We start from the raw sequence: 19,365 nt of genomic DNA, 5'->3' as shown, positions 1-19,365 counted from the left end.
AGAAATATGTTTTAAAATGTTCTCCTTTGCTTTACCTGTAATAGACTAAAATTAATAGCAACAGAAAATTACTTTTAAAAGTAACTATCAGTTGGGATGAAATGTAGGACATAAGAGGGCAGCATGAAAGATTGGAATAAAGGACAGACAGGAGATAAGACATAATAACTTCTCATTATTTTTGATTTAACCAAATCAGAAGAAACTCAAAGTACTTGTTAACACTGCTGAAAATTCATGTGATGCAAAGGCCCACGATTTCCCAGAGAAATCCGCAAGAAATTAGAGGAATAATGATCCAGAACCAAGGTAAAAGCAAAGGCGCTTGAGGAATAGGAAGGAATCTCCTCAAAATGCAGCTAGGCCTTCAGTCCTTTAAGTAAAGGGCTCTGCACAGCTATTATTTTACAAAACTCTCTACTTTATCAATTTACATGGAATTCATTGGGATTTTTTGCCACAGTCTTCAACACATTGTTTCTCTCTCTCCGCCTATCAAAATTTGATGGCCAGCCCCACACAGAAGCAAAGTGAGTTTTGCGTTAAACTAGCTACTTCTGATAAGGATATAAATCAGTTACAGCATGAAACAGAAGAAAATATAAAGGAACAATAAATATCCTCAAGTACATAGTTTTACAAAAAATAAACTGAAATCAGATTTCAGGCAGCTACTGAAGAACAAAATTAGGTAGATATTGTTCTGGGCTTACAGTCTTAAGGTGGTAGGAAGTACGTATATTCTGGAATTGGTTTGGCTGGGGTTACATTACCAACCTACAGAAGAGGTGACACCACCATTATAAGGCAGATGCTAACTGATCTCAGCACACAGACACCCTTGTAGTCACCTACTACAGGATCCCTGAAACTTTTCAGCCAGATGCATTTAAGTCTGCACAGATAGCTGTAGGCAGAAATGCTTTATTTCCACTCACATGCTATAGGACCTCTTCATAAAACTCAACAAAAACTTGAGGTCATTGCAGAGGAAAGTCCAGACATAGAAGCAACATTTACCAGACTGCTCAGGCATTCAATTTTCTTAGCCTTTTTGGCACTTTGAAAATGAATGTACACTGAAAGATGTGACAGCCTACAAGAAATTTAGGAGGCTGTACAACACTGTCCTGAAACTGTGCTGTTAAACTGTCATAATCTGTATTGGCTGTGAGCCTATCCATACTACTATACAGCCCAAGGTGAGAAAAATAAGAAATTGTCATACTTTTCTTTAGCTGTCCACTGACTCTCATTTGAAAAAGTACCTAACTGTTGAGCTTTTGATGGGATACTCTTCCTTCTCGGACCAAGGTAAAAGAGCAGAGGAGGCTGCTGTTCTGCTAAGTTCTTTATTTCATAGTCTCATAGCTTTCTTGAAGGCAGAGCTCAAGGGGGTTACATGATAAAGCCAAGCAGCAACAGCAAACAGCAGGCAGAAAACAGCTTCTTCTTCTAATTCTAGTTTCTTCTAATTATTTTTTCTTACAGAAGCATGGATTATATTTGTTAATTGACCAATAAGATTAACACATTATTCTAGTTTTCCTTTTCTTAACCTATCCTGGTCTAATTCTAACAGTCGTAAGTCTTACACAAGTATTACATAAGTATTACACAGATTTGTGTATACAGTTTCTATCAGCTCTTATTGTTTATGTGAACACTCTAAAAAATGTGAACAGTATAGTTCTAGCTATATTTTGTCTACAGTAAAAAATTCTGTGAAAAGGTAACACTGCTGCAGTAAGAACTGTGTTTTAAGGTCTCTGATGCAGCTTTTTAATGTTTAAGGCACTTAGCATATATATCTACTAAAAGTTAAAAATCTATATTTCTATTTCACTTTGGTGTGACTTCATGTATCTCAGCTTATCCAAAGGTTTTAATTCAACCCCTGTGCTTTGGCTTTCCTCTGGGCCTGAGTCCAGAGAAGCTTTCACTCCAACACCTAACAGTGTTTCTCTGTTTGACTTACATTACTGAATTTTCATATGCAGGCATAAGGTTGCTGAACAGCTTAAAGGAAAAAAGGAAACTTGGGGGGGAAAAAAAATAATCTTGCATTGTCAACTATGCAACTGGCAGCCAGGAAAGCCACCCACATCATGGGCTGCAGCAAGGGAAGTGTGGCCAGCAGGTCAAGGGAGGGGATTCTGCCCCTCCACTCTGCTCTCATGACACCCCACCTGGAGTGTGGGGGAGAACAAGGTCCAGCATAGTACCTCTCCTTGTTGCTCCTGTATCACATCAAAAATTAAGAGGTATATCTGAATGCACATAGTTACCAAGACTATTCAGCACAACATGCACGGAGAAAGGACTACCAATCAAACTCAAATAATTTCTTATTCTTTTCAACTGCACAGCTTTAAACAAAGCTTTGAACTTACTGTTTATCAGACAAGAAAGCCTTTCTCATCTGGAACCTGCCCTCTAAATAGGAATACTCACCCTGCTGCAACTGCAGGAGGGATGACCAGTATGAATTTAAGTTGTGCTTCATGCAGAGCTTCAGAAAGGTGAGTGAGCAAGTGAATCAACTCCCTGAAATATAAATATACTGTTAGAGGGAAAGGCAGGAAAACTGCTGCTATATATTGACAAGAACAAGTAACAGTAGTAATAATTTAAAAGATGCAGCTGGCAAGAGAGACAAACACAATTTGCTGCAAATGATCCTAGCAGAAAACAACAATTAGGAATTCTTCTTTAAGGATTATGAACACTGCACTGCTCGGGACAGTCTTAGTTTTATTGGAACTTGTGATCACCTTGGGGTTTAAGTTTTTCTTAGTTTTATTTTAATCTAACTATGCATTGTTAGCACATAAAACAAGCCAGTATATCTTATCAGAGCAGGTCACCTCTTGAGGTCATTTTTGGTGAAAAGAATTAGATCAATAGAAGAACCAAAAGCTGTTCTGAAGAGGCAGCTGCTCAAGAGATTAAAGTTGTCACAGTGTTGCTACTACACACAAGAATTTGTGAAGATGATTTCACAGCAAAACATGCAATCTTCAGGGGATAGTTCTGAGGCCTGTGTATAGAAACATTTTTTCTGCTGGTTTCTTCCCTGTATAAATAATCCTTTTGTTTCTCAATACCTACAAAATACATGTTTGACAATGTCGTATCTGGAAATAGCATCTCTGTATGCATCATTTAAATAAAGACTTCCACAAAAGCTGATTTTCATATCCATATTCTAGGTATTTCAATAGGAAAATAAACTTAAAAATTCTTATGCAAACTCTTTTTAGCACTCCTGACTGGAAGGGTGATGTTAACAGAAAACCCTTCAGTCTGCAGAACCAAAGTTTAATGTCATCTTAAGAGGAATTCAATATTACCTTAAATTCGCACTACAAACATGGTCCTTCTGAGTGCCTTTCTTAAGTCATTTGATTTTTCAGAACAAAGTTAACTTTCCTATTTTTCAGCTGGCCAGGAGGAGCCACAAACACAGTCAGATGATACTAGTACAGAACTCTAGATCTGTTTCGGACTACACTTCAACCAGAACCAAATGAAAAGCAACTTTACCACCCATTCCAGGAGGCTAAAAGTGCTTAAGCAGGAAAGGCAGAATAGACAAAAGCCATCATCCAAGCTGTTTGCTCCACTTAAACAGGATTAGACCTGAACTCTCAGAAACAACACCTTGCTACTGTCATGCCTTTCAAGGCAGCATAATCCTAGAGATGTTCTTCTGAAAATATTGCTCTTCCAATATGATTATCCATCACAGTGCTTATGCTTGATTTGCACAATGTAGACACTATCCAAAGGTAACCAAGTGTTTTCATTTCCCCTGAAATGGTTTGATGAAAACTTCCTAGGGCCTACAAAAGCCATTAACTCTCAAAATCCTGGCAAACAAACAAAGCACGTTTTATCACTTTCCCAATACCAGCAATATTTTGGGCTTACAATTTGAGAGCTGGCTGTGCTGAACAGCCCTTAACAATGAACTATCACACTGTCACCTATATTTCTCTTCTGGAGGAAGACATGGGATTACAGGAATCAGCTTTTGGTCTGTCTGTGGCATGTACTTCTACCATTCCCACTCTGGGAAACCAACAGCTTTCCCTCCTGTTACTTTACCACATGCATTCCACATTAGGAGTGTCACTATTCAGAAAAAAAAAATTATAGCATAGAAGAATCCTTTTCCATAGGAACACATTAAAAAATTACAACACTAATCTAAACAGGCATTTATTGACATAAATATACACATCTATCACAACTCCCACATGACATAATCTTATCAAAAACTATCATCAGTATTAAAACTAGGTAAGCAAGCTTTCCCACTGATTTGTATCTCATGGCTTAGTGACCTCTTTAACTAAATATGCCCAAACTACAGCATAACTCAACCTTTATTAGATGTCAGAGATGCTACATATAAGAGAAATTTGACAGAAGAATCAATTCGTCAATTGAGATTATTCTACAGCGCTCAACAGCAGGGATCTCTCTTCTCTGCCTAACTGCCTTTGCTACTGTAGCTTTGAGAACTCTGCACCATGCAAAACATTTGCTGACTTTAACTATTTAGAAGATGAGGGGATAAAAAGAAGGGCAGGATAGGACAAAAGAACCTATCAAAGGCACAGAACAAAGTAACATCTTTTTCATTTAGAAACAAGATTAACACCCTCACTCCCATTCTGCCGAGGCAAAAACTGATCCACAAAGGCAGTGATATAACCACAAGAACAGTGACTGCATAAAAAATGTCATATTTTGAAATATATAGTGTAGAACCAAAACCTACAACTGTAAACACAGGACAGAGATTTGTGGCCTGAAAAAGGAGCAGGAATGCAGTTTGGAATGTTGGTGCACTCAGGACTCTAAAACAGGCTACATCTAAACAGCCACTTCCTACCCTCTCCCCACAAAATTCAATCAGTGTTGATATGGCTGAAAAATAATTATCTTCAACTTGAAGGAGGTCAAGAAGAAAAGGGACAGCTGGAAAACTGCACATTCTTGCTCGAGAAACCCAGATTAATATCTACTCACTAACCTGTCAAGCCAGGTTTCTGGACCCTGAATGCTTTCTGGCAAATCAGGCAGGATTAATGGCTAAAGACTTAATTTAGGCTCACTTCCATGTGCTGGCCAGGACAGATTAAGTAAATCAAATGTGCACTCTTCCCTCTCCCCTAAAGAGCAATATCAGAACGTTCATTTATTGTGCTATAATTTAAAACTTTACTGTGTCCCAACAGTGCTTTCCAGTGTTTTAAATGCAATATTCTCCAATATTACCATTGGCAATTTTGAAAGAAAAGCTACTGACATTTTAAACATCATAATGAGGTACAGAAAAGTAGGAATAGAATCAATCTTTCTAAAGAAGCTTCATTAAATATTTACCAGACACTTCACTATAGTTAAGCTTACCTTCAGAGTAGCTACTAAAATATTGGCAGCTTTAAGATTCTATCTTGAGCTAAGTAAGGTCTACTTCATTCACACTATTTCAGGCCTTCTCCTATCAGTACTATTTGATAGGTCAATTTTCCAAGTGTTTATGACTTCAAAGTACCTTGTCCGCTATAAAGTATGCAGGCCTCCAAATTTTCATCACCCAAAGTTTGTGGCAAGCTTATTTTTGCAGAAATCACTTCTTCCAGTGATGCTGCCTTCTTGGTCTTAAAATCAAGAGTCAAGCACAGTTAGAAGGGGAAAAGGGATTTTACCTTGATATTTATTTTAAGGCTCTTTAGGTGCACACGTCCAGGTCGAATGCACTGAAATGCACACCACAATACACACCTGTGGATACAAATATGCAGCTAGCAAGAATTTCTCTTGCTTCTTTCCAGTCCCGTGAGGTATTTTTCTCCCTCACAGAAGATATTAGTAGAGTTCTATGAGCTATGAACACCTGCGACCTTGCAAAGCTTTGTTTATAGTACAGTAGAAAAATATTTTGACAATGGATGTTTTAGGATTTTAGCCAATCACCCCAAGGTGTGGCTGATCCTTTTCCAATTAGACTATGAAGAAAAAAGTCTATAAAAGGGTTTGTAAAATAATTAAATAAATCAATCTTGCTGCACAATTCCTGCCTGCTGGATCTCTCTTCTCCTCCCTACCACTGCAGGACACCATGATATACATCCCCAAAAGATCTTGTATAACATTATAGGTTTTACTAATTAGCATATCTATCAAAGATTCCCCAATGAGAGGCTTGAGTGAGCCCCCTCCCCAAGGAGCCTTCCCCTGGATGGTTCTATCTTAGTTTACAGAATGTGTTCTGGAGAGGACCTTGGGCTCTGGGGCACACTGATCCCTGGCTACGAAGCTTCTAAAATGTTTAGTCTCTAGCTTGACAAACAAGCCCAAGAATGTGGGCAAAAAGCACTAAGAATACAGAAGTTGTAAAAAAGGTATAACGGGGATAAAAGAAAAGGCAAAAAATCTTCATGGCATCACCAGCATTTCTGGTCTACTGTGTTTTGGACACCTTGTAGAACAGTTTACTTCAGTGCATAAGAGTGGGATGTCGATGCATTTGAAAAGCCTTGCAGAAGACATAAAAGGTTCTCATACCCTTCCCTTCAGTTACATCACCCTTCAGAGCTCTGCAACTTTCCAACTTCAGTCACCTTTTTGCACAAATTGGGAGTCACTACTCCCTAAAATTTATGCCTTGTCAAGAAAATTGGACAAAATAAAGCTGTCTACTTGAAGAAGAAATTGCCCTTTTCTGCCATTTCATTGCCTAGTTAATACCAAGAAACTGGAGTGAATTATGGCAAATCTTTGATTAATAGATTAATTTTTCAGGGACTAACATGAAGAATACAACTGCTGGAAGAGCTTTTTCCTCCTATACTTCTACCAACATTAATAAGATGCCTGAAGGTCATCTTCTGCATAGAGTGACAAAAAAAAAATCACATTTTTCAGATTGATTCTGTGTGATGGCAGTGCCATCTGTCAAGTAATGCTGGACTGATCAGTATATTGTGTGCATTTTTATGTACCCTGTGAGAGTCTTATGAGCATATTATGCCTTTTTCACAACATACCCAGGTCTCTGGAGAAAAATAAACCCACCCAGTAAACCCACAGCTGAGATTAGTAAGTGAGACATGGTCTTGTCTAGCCATTAACTAAATAAGCAGGAGAACCTCTGCTTGCTCAGGTCTCTCAATATTTCTGCCATGTACATTTCTAAACATAAATGCCATGGGATGAATAACTTGGAATATTTTATTGCAAAATCAAGCAAGAAAGTTTTAGGAAAAAAAAAAAGACAGTTATTTAAGAACTACGTAGGTTTAAACTATGAGAAGCAGCAAAACAGATTAGAATTGAGGTATCATCTGCACAGGATATCTCAGCACATTTAGATTTCTATTAGGAAACTACTTTCCTACATGTTAGGGTAAAAGGTGGGTAGCTGAACACTTTTTCACTGTGCAATGATTGCTAGCATGAAAGGAAGCAGCATCAGTTAGATGCAGTCCTTCATTTCACATTAAATTTGATACCGCTGTGATTTGTATATTAATAATTCTATTCCCAGAAAACACAGGGAAGAAGTAGGTACCAGTGCTATAGAGGGTACTTCAAAGTACCTGTATTAGACACCTGCAAGAGCCTGAAGTGCTCAGTATAAAGCCCCCAAAACAGGTCCACGCACATGTAATAAGACAATTCAGGTTCTTCAGATGGAACAGGTGCTATTTCTAAAATTAAGAACCCAAACAGAAGAACCTAATGCCATTTTATACCTGTGAAAGTATACAAAGCATACATACAGCACTACTGTGTAAGACTTGAGGCACCAAGGCTCCTACATGAACAGCCAGAGAAGAGACTGCTCAGGATATCTAACATGAAAGCAGGAAAATATATTTTGGCACATAATTCTCTTATAAAAATTGATAATGTTGATAAAATCCACAATGAATGAATATGCAAAATAAAGCAGCAAAAAGGATTTATATGATTTAGGACCTTAGTCTGCTAAGCATTACAGAACAATTCTATAACCCTGAACCAGAATGATTGGAAAATTTTTTGTTCTTGAAAAAGCCCAAACTAGTTTGAGTTAGTTTTGCCTAAGAAGACATAAACCAGAAGATACATAATGAGCCTGAAACCACAGAATTTCACGTTTAAGTAGATGCCAGAAACATAACTTCTTAGCAACATTTCACCTCATCTGTGATGCCAGCTAGAATAAACAGGAAACTGAAGACTCTCCTTAGGTAACTCCTTGGGCCTTGATGGGAAAATTTTCATTCATTTTTTAAGCTGAATTGAGTACCCCCAAGAAATAAAGGTTTTCTAGAAACATGCAAAGGGCTGACAGAGGGGTGTCTAAGTTTACCTAATTTTAAAAGTGCTCAGTGATTGCAGGTTCTTAAAGATGCTGGTCACAGGATTTATGTGTTACAGAAGAGCTAGCATTGTTACCCTGTTACATGAAGATTCTTACAGAATTTAATAATCACAAAGTTAGGCATTTTTCAAGCCCCAACATCAAGACATGAGGGAGAGCATATGTTACGAAAATGTCCCTCCAATATGCAAGTTCAGCTACTGAAAAAGGGTATCTCAAGGGGACACTTGCTCAGCTGAGGTCATCTGAGAAGACACCTTCAGCTGCAATTAATCCAGGTTTGTGATATACGAAGTAGTTTTCAAATCATAGCCCAGTTTATTGGTGAATTAGAACACCAATTTGCAGGTTTTCAAACTCTTTCGCAGACTCACTTGCTTCTAGGTGCACTCTGCTAGAAAGTATCACTGCACGTTTTTTTAGAGAGTGGATACTGATTTTGTAGCTGAAACATTGTATTGGGCACAAATATTGCATGAGCAAATCCCCCTGTAGTCATTTTAAGCTCATAAAGAAACTTGTGCTGTACCAAGTGCTCCTGCACCACTAAGGCAGTGCATTGGATGAGATCACAGATCTTTTCCATAACACAGTTAAAAACATGACAAGAATAATTTCCATAGCTTTCCCCTCAACACAGATATATGAAATATATTGAATAATTCAGAGCCATTTATTAATTTAATAGCTAGGTACCCACTTAATTTAGGTTTTGAAAAATGAAAACCATAATGATTCTCCGTAAAATATTTTTCCCTAGATTGACACCACTGCTCTAACATTTCATAAGGCAAGCTGGCAGCTGCAGCATATTCCCATATTTTTTATGCACCTGTGTTGAGTTTCAACAATCTATTAGTAACTGTTTATGTGAGACTATTTCTTGTATGTCAGGAAAAAAAAAGGGATTTTTAAAATTCATTTTTAAAGTAAAATGTGTTCACTTTAAATAACATGAATACACTGTATTGGCTAGCCAGATCTCCTTGTATTGTCAGACCTCTCTGAAAGTACTTTGAACGCAAAATGTCTGTTCCCAGGAGTATCATTATGATCTTTTGTCCCATTAAGCTACTTCCAGGTGTTGGACCTTGAAGGATCTGAACCAGGAAAGGCTACACTGCACCTAACAGCTAAGACAGATGCTTTATTTGGAGCACACACAAATACTGTCCTACAAACACTTCACCTCTCCAGAGGATTAGGGTTCATCTCTGTGCTGACATCTCCTGTGAACCCCGACCCTTGCAAGGTTAAGAACTTTCCCACCGGTGTTTGTCACTTTGGAAAGACACAACCTGAAGGAAGATCAGGTGTGATTCACGTTACAATACTGCCACGCTGTGGGCTAAAGGAGGCATTGCACTGCTCCACTCTTCGACGGGAACAAGCGAAGCAGAAGACCACCCGTGCTTATCCATTCATCAGAAAAAACTCTGCTCTGCTACTCGAAGTGAAATGAACTGATCCCAAAGTAATAGCACCCAAAGTGCAATAAAAATACAGACTTTCCAAGGTAATAAATTCACTTAATTTTGCTCCTTAAGATCTGTTCAAAGAAGCTGTTCGCTCCACAAAACATTATCAGGGAAAACTCCTGGGGCACTGGATAGCCAAGCCATCGAGTTTCAGCGCAAGTGACAGGCAAACACACTTAATCTCAAAATGAAGACACCGGTCCTACAACTTAGAAGCATCATGAGACAAAATTTCCATGTAATGATGTGAGTCTCCTACATTTACAAGACAGCTGTTACTGCACACTGAGCCCAGCTTCAGCTTTCTGTCTAAATTGGCATCATTCAGAATGCTGCAAGCCCAACCCAAGGCATCGTGCAACTTAAACACCCTAGCCATTTCTAGGGAAGTGGCAGTAAAAGGAGGAAAAAAACACTGATGAGTTTCTAATGAAGCACTTAGATCAAGTCTTGAAATGGAGGAAAATCTGCAGTTCCTAACTTCTATTTATGCTTTTGTGACAAACAATCTCACATTTTAAGTTAGGATAATCCTGAAGTGTTGTTCGCAGCTGGCCACATATGATCAAACATTACCAACTCAGAGAAAAGGATCCAGTTACCATTATACTGTGTGAGAATAACTGTTTCCTTTTCACAAGTTATGGAAAATACTTCCCATTCCTTTCTATCAATAACAGACAGACAGTGAATATGGAAGTGGTGCTTCACCTAAATAACAGGTAACTGAAGGCTAAGGCAACTAAACAGCAGTACCTCCTCTAGTACAAACAGTTTTTATCACACCAGTCTCTCATAGTGTCCTTCTGGACAAAATGTCCAGTACATGGCTAGATAAACCGTGCCATGGAAAGGAACCTGGGGGTCCTGCTCACTGGCAAGTTGAATCTGAGCCATCAGTGCCCTGGCAGCCAGGAGGGCCACCCGTGCCCCGGGGTACATAAGGCACAGCATGGCCAGCCGGGCAAGGGAGGGGATTGTCCTGCTCTGCTCTGCACTGGGGCGACCTCACCTCGAGTGCTGGGGCAGTTTTGGGTGCCACAATATAAAAATGATATAAAGCTGTTAGAGAGTGTCCAAAGGATGGCCATGAGGATGGTGAAGGGCCTTGAGGGGAAGCCATACAAGGAGCAGCTGAGACCACTTGGTCTACTCAGCCTGGAGGAGACTGAGGGGAGACCTCATTGCAGTCTCCAACTTCCTCCTGAGGGGAAGAAGAGGGACAGGCACTGATCTCTTCTCTCTGGTGACCAATGACAGGACCTGAGGGAATGGCCTGAAGTTGTGTCAGGGGAGGTTTAGGTTGGAGCCTTAGGAAAAGGTTCTTCACCCATAGGGTGGTCAGGCACTGGAACAGGCTCCCCAGGGAAGTGGTCACAGCACCAAGCCTGACAGAGTTCAAGAAGTGTTTGGACAACACACCTGGACACATGGTGTGACTCTCGGGGATGGTGCTGTGCAGGGGCGGGAGATGGACTCAATGATCCTTGGGGGTCCCTTCCAACTCAGCTTATTCTGTGATTCTGTGAAACAGCACTATTTTAAACCAACATTACTCCTGGCAGAGAGCAATATTTGCTACCATGCCACAAATAAACTCACCCTGGAGCTAATAGAAAAGTATGCTTTGCTCATGAGTTTCATTTGCAACACAGCACTTTCATGCCAGTGTGTTTAAAATGATCTTCAGTGAGTCTTACAATGACAGTTACACAGTCTGTCTTACATCCATGTTAAGTTAACTAATAGGAAAAACATCAACTTTACAGTAAGCACAGTAAATAAAATGACCACTACCACCCACTTCTGACTGGCAGTTACTAATTGTTTCAATCACCTTCGTGGCTGACTTAATAAGACACTGCACTAGGTTCAGCGATCAGGATACAGATCAGCTCTTAGGAACAGCCTGGCAAATTACATAATTATGAGCAAGAGCATATAGTTTAAGAATTATTCATTGCAGGGCAATTTACAGAGCCCTTGACAAAGCTACAAAGATTCTGCAGTTTCAATTTTTTGTTCCCAAGTGTTAATTTTATAGGGAAAAGGAACGACTTCTAATTGTACACTCAGTTCAAGACATAACTAGTATATGCCATCAGTCAGCAGCATTTGCCCTAAACGGAATAACCTGAAGTAACCATTTCTTGAAAGGTGAAAGCCCTCCATAATGAACTCTACATTCTGTGCAGCTTTCTTGAAGCTGTTTTCCCCCAGACACTTTAGGCTACAGACATCTGGAAGAAATACTGTGCTTTAGGGAAATGGATGCCTGAATTTCCTTAGAAACGAACACAAAATCTTCAGATTCCTGCACTGAATCATTAATTTCACCACCATATTCTGCCTTTACCTTGTGAAGCAGAAGTTTGGTGTTTGCCTCAGGTCTTGAAGGCATCCCACTGTTCCAAGCCTCACCCAGTAACCCAAACCAAACAACGTTATGATAAAGACCAGTGCCAACATGTGAGTGAGTGTGCAACTGAGGTACCCTCTTCATCTTTGTACAACAGTTACATCATGCAAAACTCAAGTATGAAAGACTAATGTGACCTGCTAAACCCACTGTGAAGATTCTTATGTAATAATTGATCTCATGTAGAGTGAGATAAAGCCTTCTACTTCATTGTAAGACAAGCAGAACAGCCTTTAGCTGTTCTAGAATGAAGTGTATTTATTTATAAAGACATATCCAAATCAATATGGACAAATTAAAAGGATGCTTTAAAGGAACTAATTTTTAGGAATCACATCCTAGAGATTTCTACTTACGTTTGCTTTTGGTTTCCCAGCTGACTCCAAACTTCAACTACAAAACCATCAAAATTTTCATTCTAAATAAAGAGAATTGTCAACAATATGGAGTTAATGACCATGCAGTTATTTTTCTTGTACTATTACAGATTGAACACGCTTTGTATTCTTATATCAGCTTCATCTTTAACACAACATTTCATGGAGAAGTCCATGAGAAGCTTAAATAATTTAACAAACATGCAAAAGTTGAAAATCTGTATTATTTATCCACGATGTCTACTCTTACAGAATAAACAATATTGTATAAGGAAAATTCAGACACTAATGAAAGATGGTTGTTAAGCAAGTAATTGGACACACTTTTACTTGTATATTGGGAAAAGATTCATTATCTCTTGAGTCTAAAGATGTAAATGCTAATTCGGCATAGACATGATCCCAAATATCTCCCACAATTAGTCTCTCTTTTGATAATTTATTCTTAGCATGATCAAGGATCCTGTTGTATTTGAGTTGACCTCCTTAAGAGGTCAACTGTTACTGAGGACCTAAAATTGATGTATTGGTTACAAATTTTAAGCAATTACTCAGTTTAACTCTACATCCAACTTCCTCTAGAGCACTGTAAGATTTCTTTACATCATGTAGTAAGTGAGAACTCTTATTCTGACAATAATTAAGCAGGCTGCCATGAATCAACCACTAATGCTGAATGTCTTTTGGGTGCAACTTGTCTAGTCCCACACATGCATAGCTCTAAAGCCATTAGGCAAGAGGTTGGCCAGAAACCTTAGAAAAATTCCTCTTCTCCTCTCCCCAGTCTCTTAACATTTTGAGGAAACTGGTTGATCAGACCTGAGCAAAACTGTTCAGTAACACATATCCAGTGAGTTATCCTTGGTATTAAAAGAGACTCCTTGCTCTATCACACTGAGCCTGAATGTATTCCTGTACAGAAAACAGCACTCATTGCACCCATGACCCTTTTTCTGCCTATCACAAAATACCATTAAGTAGTTTAGCCACAGCTCAATAATTACATTTTTTACAGAAATGTAAAAGAAATTTCAAGCAGGCAAAAGTCACGGGTGCAGCTGCCAATGACAACAAGGTTATGTTGATCAGACTGATGTAGTCTCACATTAGACTCACAGTCATCTGCACTAAAGCATTACTACACTTCATATTCACAGAAATCGGACACATACCAAGACACACTATTAAGAATCCTGCCTCATTATTGTTTTGAGCAAATTTTATTTTGTAGAATACAAAATCACTAGAAATGAGAAAACATCTATTACAAAAGGAATCAAGTATTATCTCACACTATTGTATAAGCATCATAAATAGTTTTTTTACCTTGGCTAGAAGAACCATGTTCCTGGAAAGCTCCTCTATCTCATCTTCACTGCCAAAAACACTCTCAAAGTCTTGGTAAGTCCAGCCATCAAACAAAATTCGAGGCACTATCAGGCAAAGTTGTCAATCAGTAGTGAAAATTAAGAATTTATTATCTACACTGGAATGTTTCTGCAGAAACAGAATACAGCAGATACAAGCAAATACGCCACTGAAAATCATATCCTATCACTGAGATCATTACTTTTTCACTCTCACCAATTTCAGCAGCATAGATAAATTGGCACTGTAGAACATTCTTCTTCATTTTAACTTTAGTTAATGGTCAGCACTGACGCAAGTTTTAAGAGAAGATACCTTCATTCGATTGAGCAATCTTAATTGAACTACCACTTAGGGCCTCAAGTAGTCTTAAAACAGCAACAACACGAGACAGCAATCTTTAGGTTGTGTATCTCTTCTACCCCAATAATGAGGTAGAAAAGTTCACCTAAAACTCTAATTTACTCCATACACAGCCCTATATTACTTCACTCTTCTACTTAACTCGAGGCCCCAAGACAAATGTTTACTTTTGGAAAGCATGGGCACTTGAGCTTGTGTAATTTCTTTTTCTAAAAACACAAAACATTAAAAACATAGACAGGAAAACTGCTGTTGGAGCAGCTGACAATCATGCCCACAGGAAAAGTGGAGCTATGTCTAAGCCTTTTTAACTACCAAGATTGAAAAAGTGTTTTAGAGGAGTATAGAGAGATTTCAAAGGCTTTATCCTCTGTTAGATGAAGTACGTTAAAATATCTGACTGAGCGTTCAATTTTTCTAATGCATTTCAAATTTCATACTCCCTTCTGAATCAAGAAGCATTTCACAGTTCCACTGAATTCTTGCCATAGACAAATGTAAGAAGTCTAGCACAATAGAATCTCTACAGCAATGTTTGCCATTTTCCCTAAAGACACACACTGTAGCACATCCCATGAGCTCCCAACTTCAAGGGGAGAAGAGGCAAAGCAGGACTTTTCTGCTATCATGTAGGAAAGTCTGACTGACTGACTCAGATTTGTATTTTTTTTCTTTTTAACTACACAGAAACCCAAGCAACAAGTTTGAAGAGTTCTTTCCCCAGGGAGGCACACAGTGTTATATACTAGTATCCCTCCAGGGAGGGCACTGTAACCCAGGATTTATTCAGAGACAAGAAGCTGAGGCAAAACATTAAGGCATCAAGAAGGAAAACACTTTAGTTACTTATCTATAGTTAACTGCTTTAATTTTTCTTCTCAGGCATCTTCCTTCATACAACTGTTCTAAGGTTATCTCCCTTCCTCCCATACAGACGTGGAAGAAAGCCGTCCTTTCCTTTCCTAGCAGCTAAAGAAGATAAAAAACAAGCAAACAAACATAAACCAGAGGCTCACCTATTTTGATGGTTTTGGAGGTTTTTCTGACATCTTTCATCCAGCCTGTCAAACAGTATCAAGTAAGACAGCTGATAAAATATAAATGATGCTGACAGTGACAACATATTTTCAAGCATTCTTCAAATGATGTAGCATAGTTTCATTATACATATCTTCCTGCCACAGACTACCAGTTCATAATCCACCCAGACAGAACATCCTGCAATGCACAGAATCTGAAGCCATGAACCTGCACCACAGCATAGACAGCATTCGCTACAGTCTTACAATAGTCCCCACCCAGCCCCTCCCTGCTTAGTTCTGCCTCCCTGCGGAAACTACCCTAGTGCCTACTCAGAACAACACTTCTGCAGCCACCAGGCATCACCTGGGAAGAATGTTTGATTTTTTCAGATGGTCCTTTAAAGTGTCCCATCCACTCCTCTTGGCAGTCATTGCTCTAGGATGAATTTGTTAGTAGGCACTAACACGGTAAGAATTATAGCTATTTCAAATGAAATTCCACATTCAATAAACTTCAAAACCATGAACTAGTATATGCTAGCTGAAATTTAAACTTGCTACCACTTTCCTCACAATGAAGGGAGAAAATTCTCTTCAAATTAAATTTATCTTCCCTTTCCAAAACAAATTCACCTAAAAGTTTTTGCAAAGAAAAAAAAAAACAAAACAAAACCCACAACAGGTGAACAACTGCACAGTGCAACACCAAAGACTATTTTTCCCTGTACATTGCCCTTCCATTTTTTTAAGAGGGGCCTTGTGGACAGCATGGTGGAAAAGCCAATCTTCCTACCTACATTTTTTGACAAATAAACTATGTACACATGTGGAAGCAGGTGAGGACTGAAAGAAGTTCACTTTGAAGAAAACCCAAAAAAAAATGAATGGATGAAAGTACTTCACCATGAGGCAGAGCCAGCAAAACCCACCTAGTATGCCAAAGCTATCTAGTCTGCAACAATACTGCAATTCATATTCAAAGAAAAAGAAAATAACACCTTGATCAGCATCATGGAGCCCAGTGAACTGGAACCTTTCCTTCCCTCTCCTTTTCACTTGTAACCAAACTGGTGAGATTAGCGTAAATTTGTTTCCAAATATTTTAGCAATGTCATAGCCATGGCTGTTCCACTTGAAAAACAAAGGAGAGAAAAAAAGTGAGATACGCAGAAGCAAGATATACAGTTCATTTAACTTTTGACCAATATAAACTCTTTAACAGAAATGTAACCATCTGCTAGATCCCTATTCGTTTATTCGAGGAAACCTTCTGGGATACTGCTTTCATTTACATAAGAAAGTACTCTGGAAACTCTGACAGCTATATGAAAGGCAATCTTCAAATTGTGCTAATTCACCTGAACTACAGGAACTTGCTCGTAGATTTCAACACAGTTTTGAATTTACAGACTGAACTTATGTTCAAGAGAACTTGAGAAAGGTGGAAATTTATAAGGCATCTATTTGTCTTTTAAGCAGTATAAGACTAAAACAAGTGAAAAGTATCCTCTAAAAAAAAAAGATGAAACCTTTATCATTCAAGAAAGAATGCTTTGAAGGAGATAGGATAGCAAAAAACATCAGTCTGACAGTAGCATACAATTTTTACTGTTGATTTAGCAGGTTTAAATTGCAGCCCTCCTGTTCTGACTTCACTGCAACTTCACCTGGCTCACCACTGACAGGAGAATACTATCATATCTCTTATAACCGGTGTTAAGGAAGCTTCCCTGTCTGATCATCCAGGAGCCACTCCAGCAGTCACACTCCCACCACCCTAAACTTTCACTGCTGGGACCAAGGCCCCTTCAGAGTGGGTGGCTCCAGTGATCCCATGGGTGCCCTTCTTGGCTCCCTGCACACCCCACACTCACACAATCAGACAGGGTTTCCTTACCAGCTCAGGCCTGGGTTTCCCACAGCAGATGTCTGGATCCTTAAAACAATTTAATCATGGCACAGTAATGCAGAAACAGCTGGAGCTGGTGCCTTTAGGGACAGGCCCTCAACAAAGGAATCCCTGGGTTTTGTACCCTCCATGCCTGTGACAGTCTGGGGTCTCCCTGCTGAGTCCTTGGCTCCTGCTGTGTCCAAGTCCCCGGTCACCTGGCCGGTGCCACAGGTCCCTCTGCCCTTTGTGGTGCAAAGGGTCAGCACCAGGTCAGGGCCCCTTGCCTGGGGCTCCCACCATGTTCCCCACCCAGGGCACAACCTGCAGCTCCCACTGCAGCTGCACACCCAGCTACCTGCTCTAAGTGTATTGCTTAACACCAGGGAGAAGAAAAACAATATGACCTAGACATCCCCCAAGAAACAGATGGGAGAACAAGGGCTTGAACCCCAAGCCAGGTCTCAAATACTTCTCTGGCTATTTGACTGTATTTGACCAGCAGTTCCCATTACTATTAAAATATTTTAAAGCAGGGATGCAAGCTTGCAGGTTAGCGCAGTCTGCTGCATATTCATTCAATGCACAAATCTTATTTATTGTATTAACTTACAGGAGTAATATATCCCAGAACATCTCCTGAGAAATGTCTTTCCTTCATCTTCTTGGAGCAATAACTTTTATGTTCCAGTATAATATCCTTTGCTTTTGGATCCACAACTACCAATCCCCGGTCTTGTACATTTTTATCAGAATGCAGCTTCTGCGGAGAGAAGACAGTTATTAGAACCAGTTATATGAAACAGCCACTTTCAATGGCAACAGACTTTAAAAACAACAACAAAAAATCACTTCATTAAACTCTGAGCACTCCTTTTAAATGATGCAGAGCACTTTGATTTAAAACTGAAACACAGAAGTACTCAGAAATGATTTGTCATCATCAGTACACTTACTTTGTTTGGAAGGTAAAAAGCATATAAACAAAAAACAAAACCCAAGACATTACAAGAGTAAAAAAATTTATGGCAGCTGATGGTGCTCTGTTTTCTAATCAATGCTTTCTGTCATGTTACCCCCAAAACAATAAAAAGGGGTTAGGAGTTCTTAACCAAGAATTTGAAGACAACTTTTAAACTGGATATATTTTAGTCTGAGAATGCTGCATTGTGGTTACTGAAGGTCAAGATTTTAAACACTCTTCTTTAGGGAAGATGCTTCAACTGAACCAGCAGATAAAAACAGAATGAGAAGACCTAATAAGATGTGCATGGTGAATATGCAGAAGCCATCTATTGATTCAGTGCAAGGAATTTAGGGATATGGTCTGCCTTAACAGCTTGTATTATTCTCACTACCTGCAGATGAGATTTGCTTCCTGGTAGATGTTGAGTAAGTAATACAAACAATGGCAGATGTATATTCATAATGACAGGAAACAATAACATGCTCAGCAAGTGAAGAGAGACTTCAGTGTGCTGGCTCTGCTTGCTCTGATTATTGTGGGACTCTGAATCATTTCTGCCTGCAAAAGAACTACTGCTCAGAAGGCTCTTCAAACTCTTTCATCAGGATGCAGCCTTCCCATTGGCAAGGCTCCATTCCACCAGTAAATGACCTAGAGCTCTTGGCCCAAACTACTGATCCCCACCCTGCTTTCCAAAAGGATGGAAGTGTGCTCCCTGAAGGGACAAAAATTCGTGCTTCTGCAGCTTGCACGGAGGATAAAGTTCCAGAAGCCTACATCAAATGTTTCAAGAAGTGAACTATTTGTGACACATAGAAAAGCTGAAGGACAGTTTCAAGTTTTATCTGTGAGCATAAGCTTCAGCAGAAATGCATTAACAGTGTTTTAACAGAGGTAGAGGTAATTTACCAAAGCTCAATTAATTCACTGCACATGTTAGATAAGAAAAGAATTTCAGTTATTTCCCTTACCTTTTCCTCCAGTTTTTTTGTAGCACCTTTCTTTGCATCTGTTTTCGACAGGGTACCTTCAGCTAGCCAGCAAATCATGGTAAGAGAAAGTGAAGCACAGAGAAACCTCATGGTGTTTTTCCCCAC

At 39.2% G+C, this 19,365-nt stretch overlaps 1 protein-coding gene across 1 annotated transcript in view; it reads right to left on the bottom strand.

The window, feature by feature from the left end:
• Positions 1-19,365, bottom strand: part of CHID1 (chitinase domain containing 1) — a 102,024-nt gene extending 82,659 nt beyond the window's left edge. Inside the window, exons 1-7 of the mRNA XM_082283637.1 lie at positions 19,240-19,365; positions 17,915-18,064; positions 16,412-16,544; positions 15,408-15,452; positions 13,987-14,093; positions 12,640-12,701; positions 2,455-2,547 (exon numbers count right to left, since the gene is read on the bottom strand). Of these exons, the coding sequence (XP_082139763.1) occupies positions 2,455-2,547; positions 12,640-12,701; positions 13,987-14,093; positions 15,408-15,452; positions 16,412-16,544; positions 17,915-18,064; positions 19,240-19,350 (701 nt within the window). The 5' untranslated portion in view covers positions 19,351-19,365. The remainder of the gene's footprint in view (positions 1-2,454; positions 2,548-12,639; positions 12,702-13,986; positions 14,094-15,407; positions 15,453-16,411; positions 16,545-17,914; positions 18,065-19,239) is intronic.

This window comes from Coloeus monedula (genome assembly GCF_965178545.1).
Source record: "Coloeus monedula genome assembly, chromosome: 6".
Taxonomy (NCBI): Eukaryota; Metazoa; Chordata; class Aves; order Passeriformes; family Corvidae; genus Coloeus; species Coloeus monedula.
The sequence above is the reverse complement of the archived record's forward strand: the minus strand, read 5'-3'. Positions and strand labels throughout refer to the sequence as shown.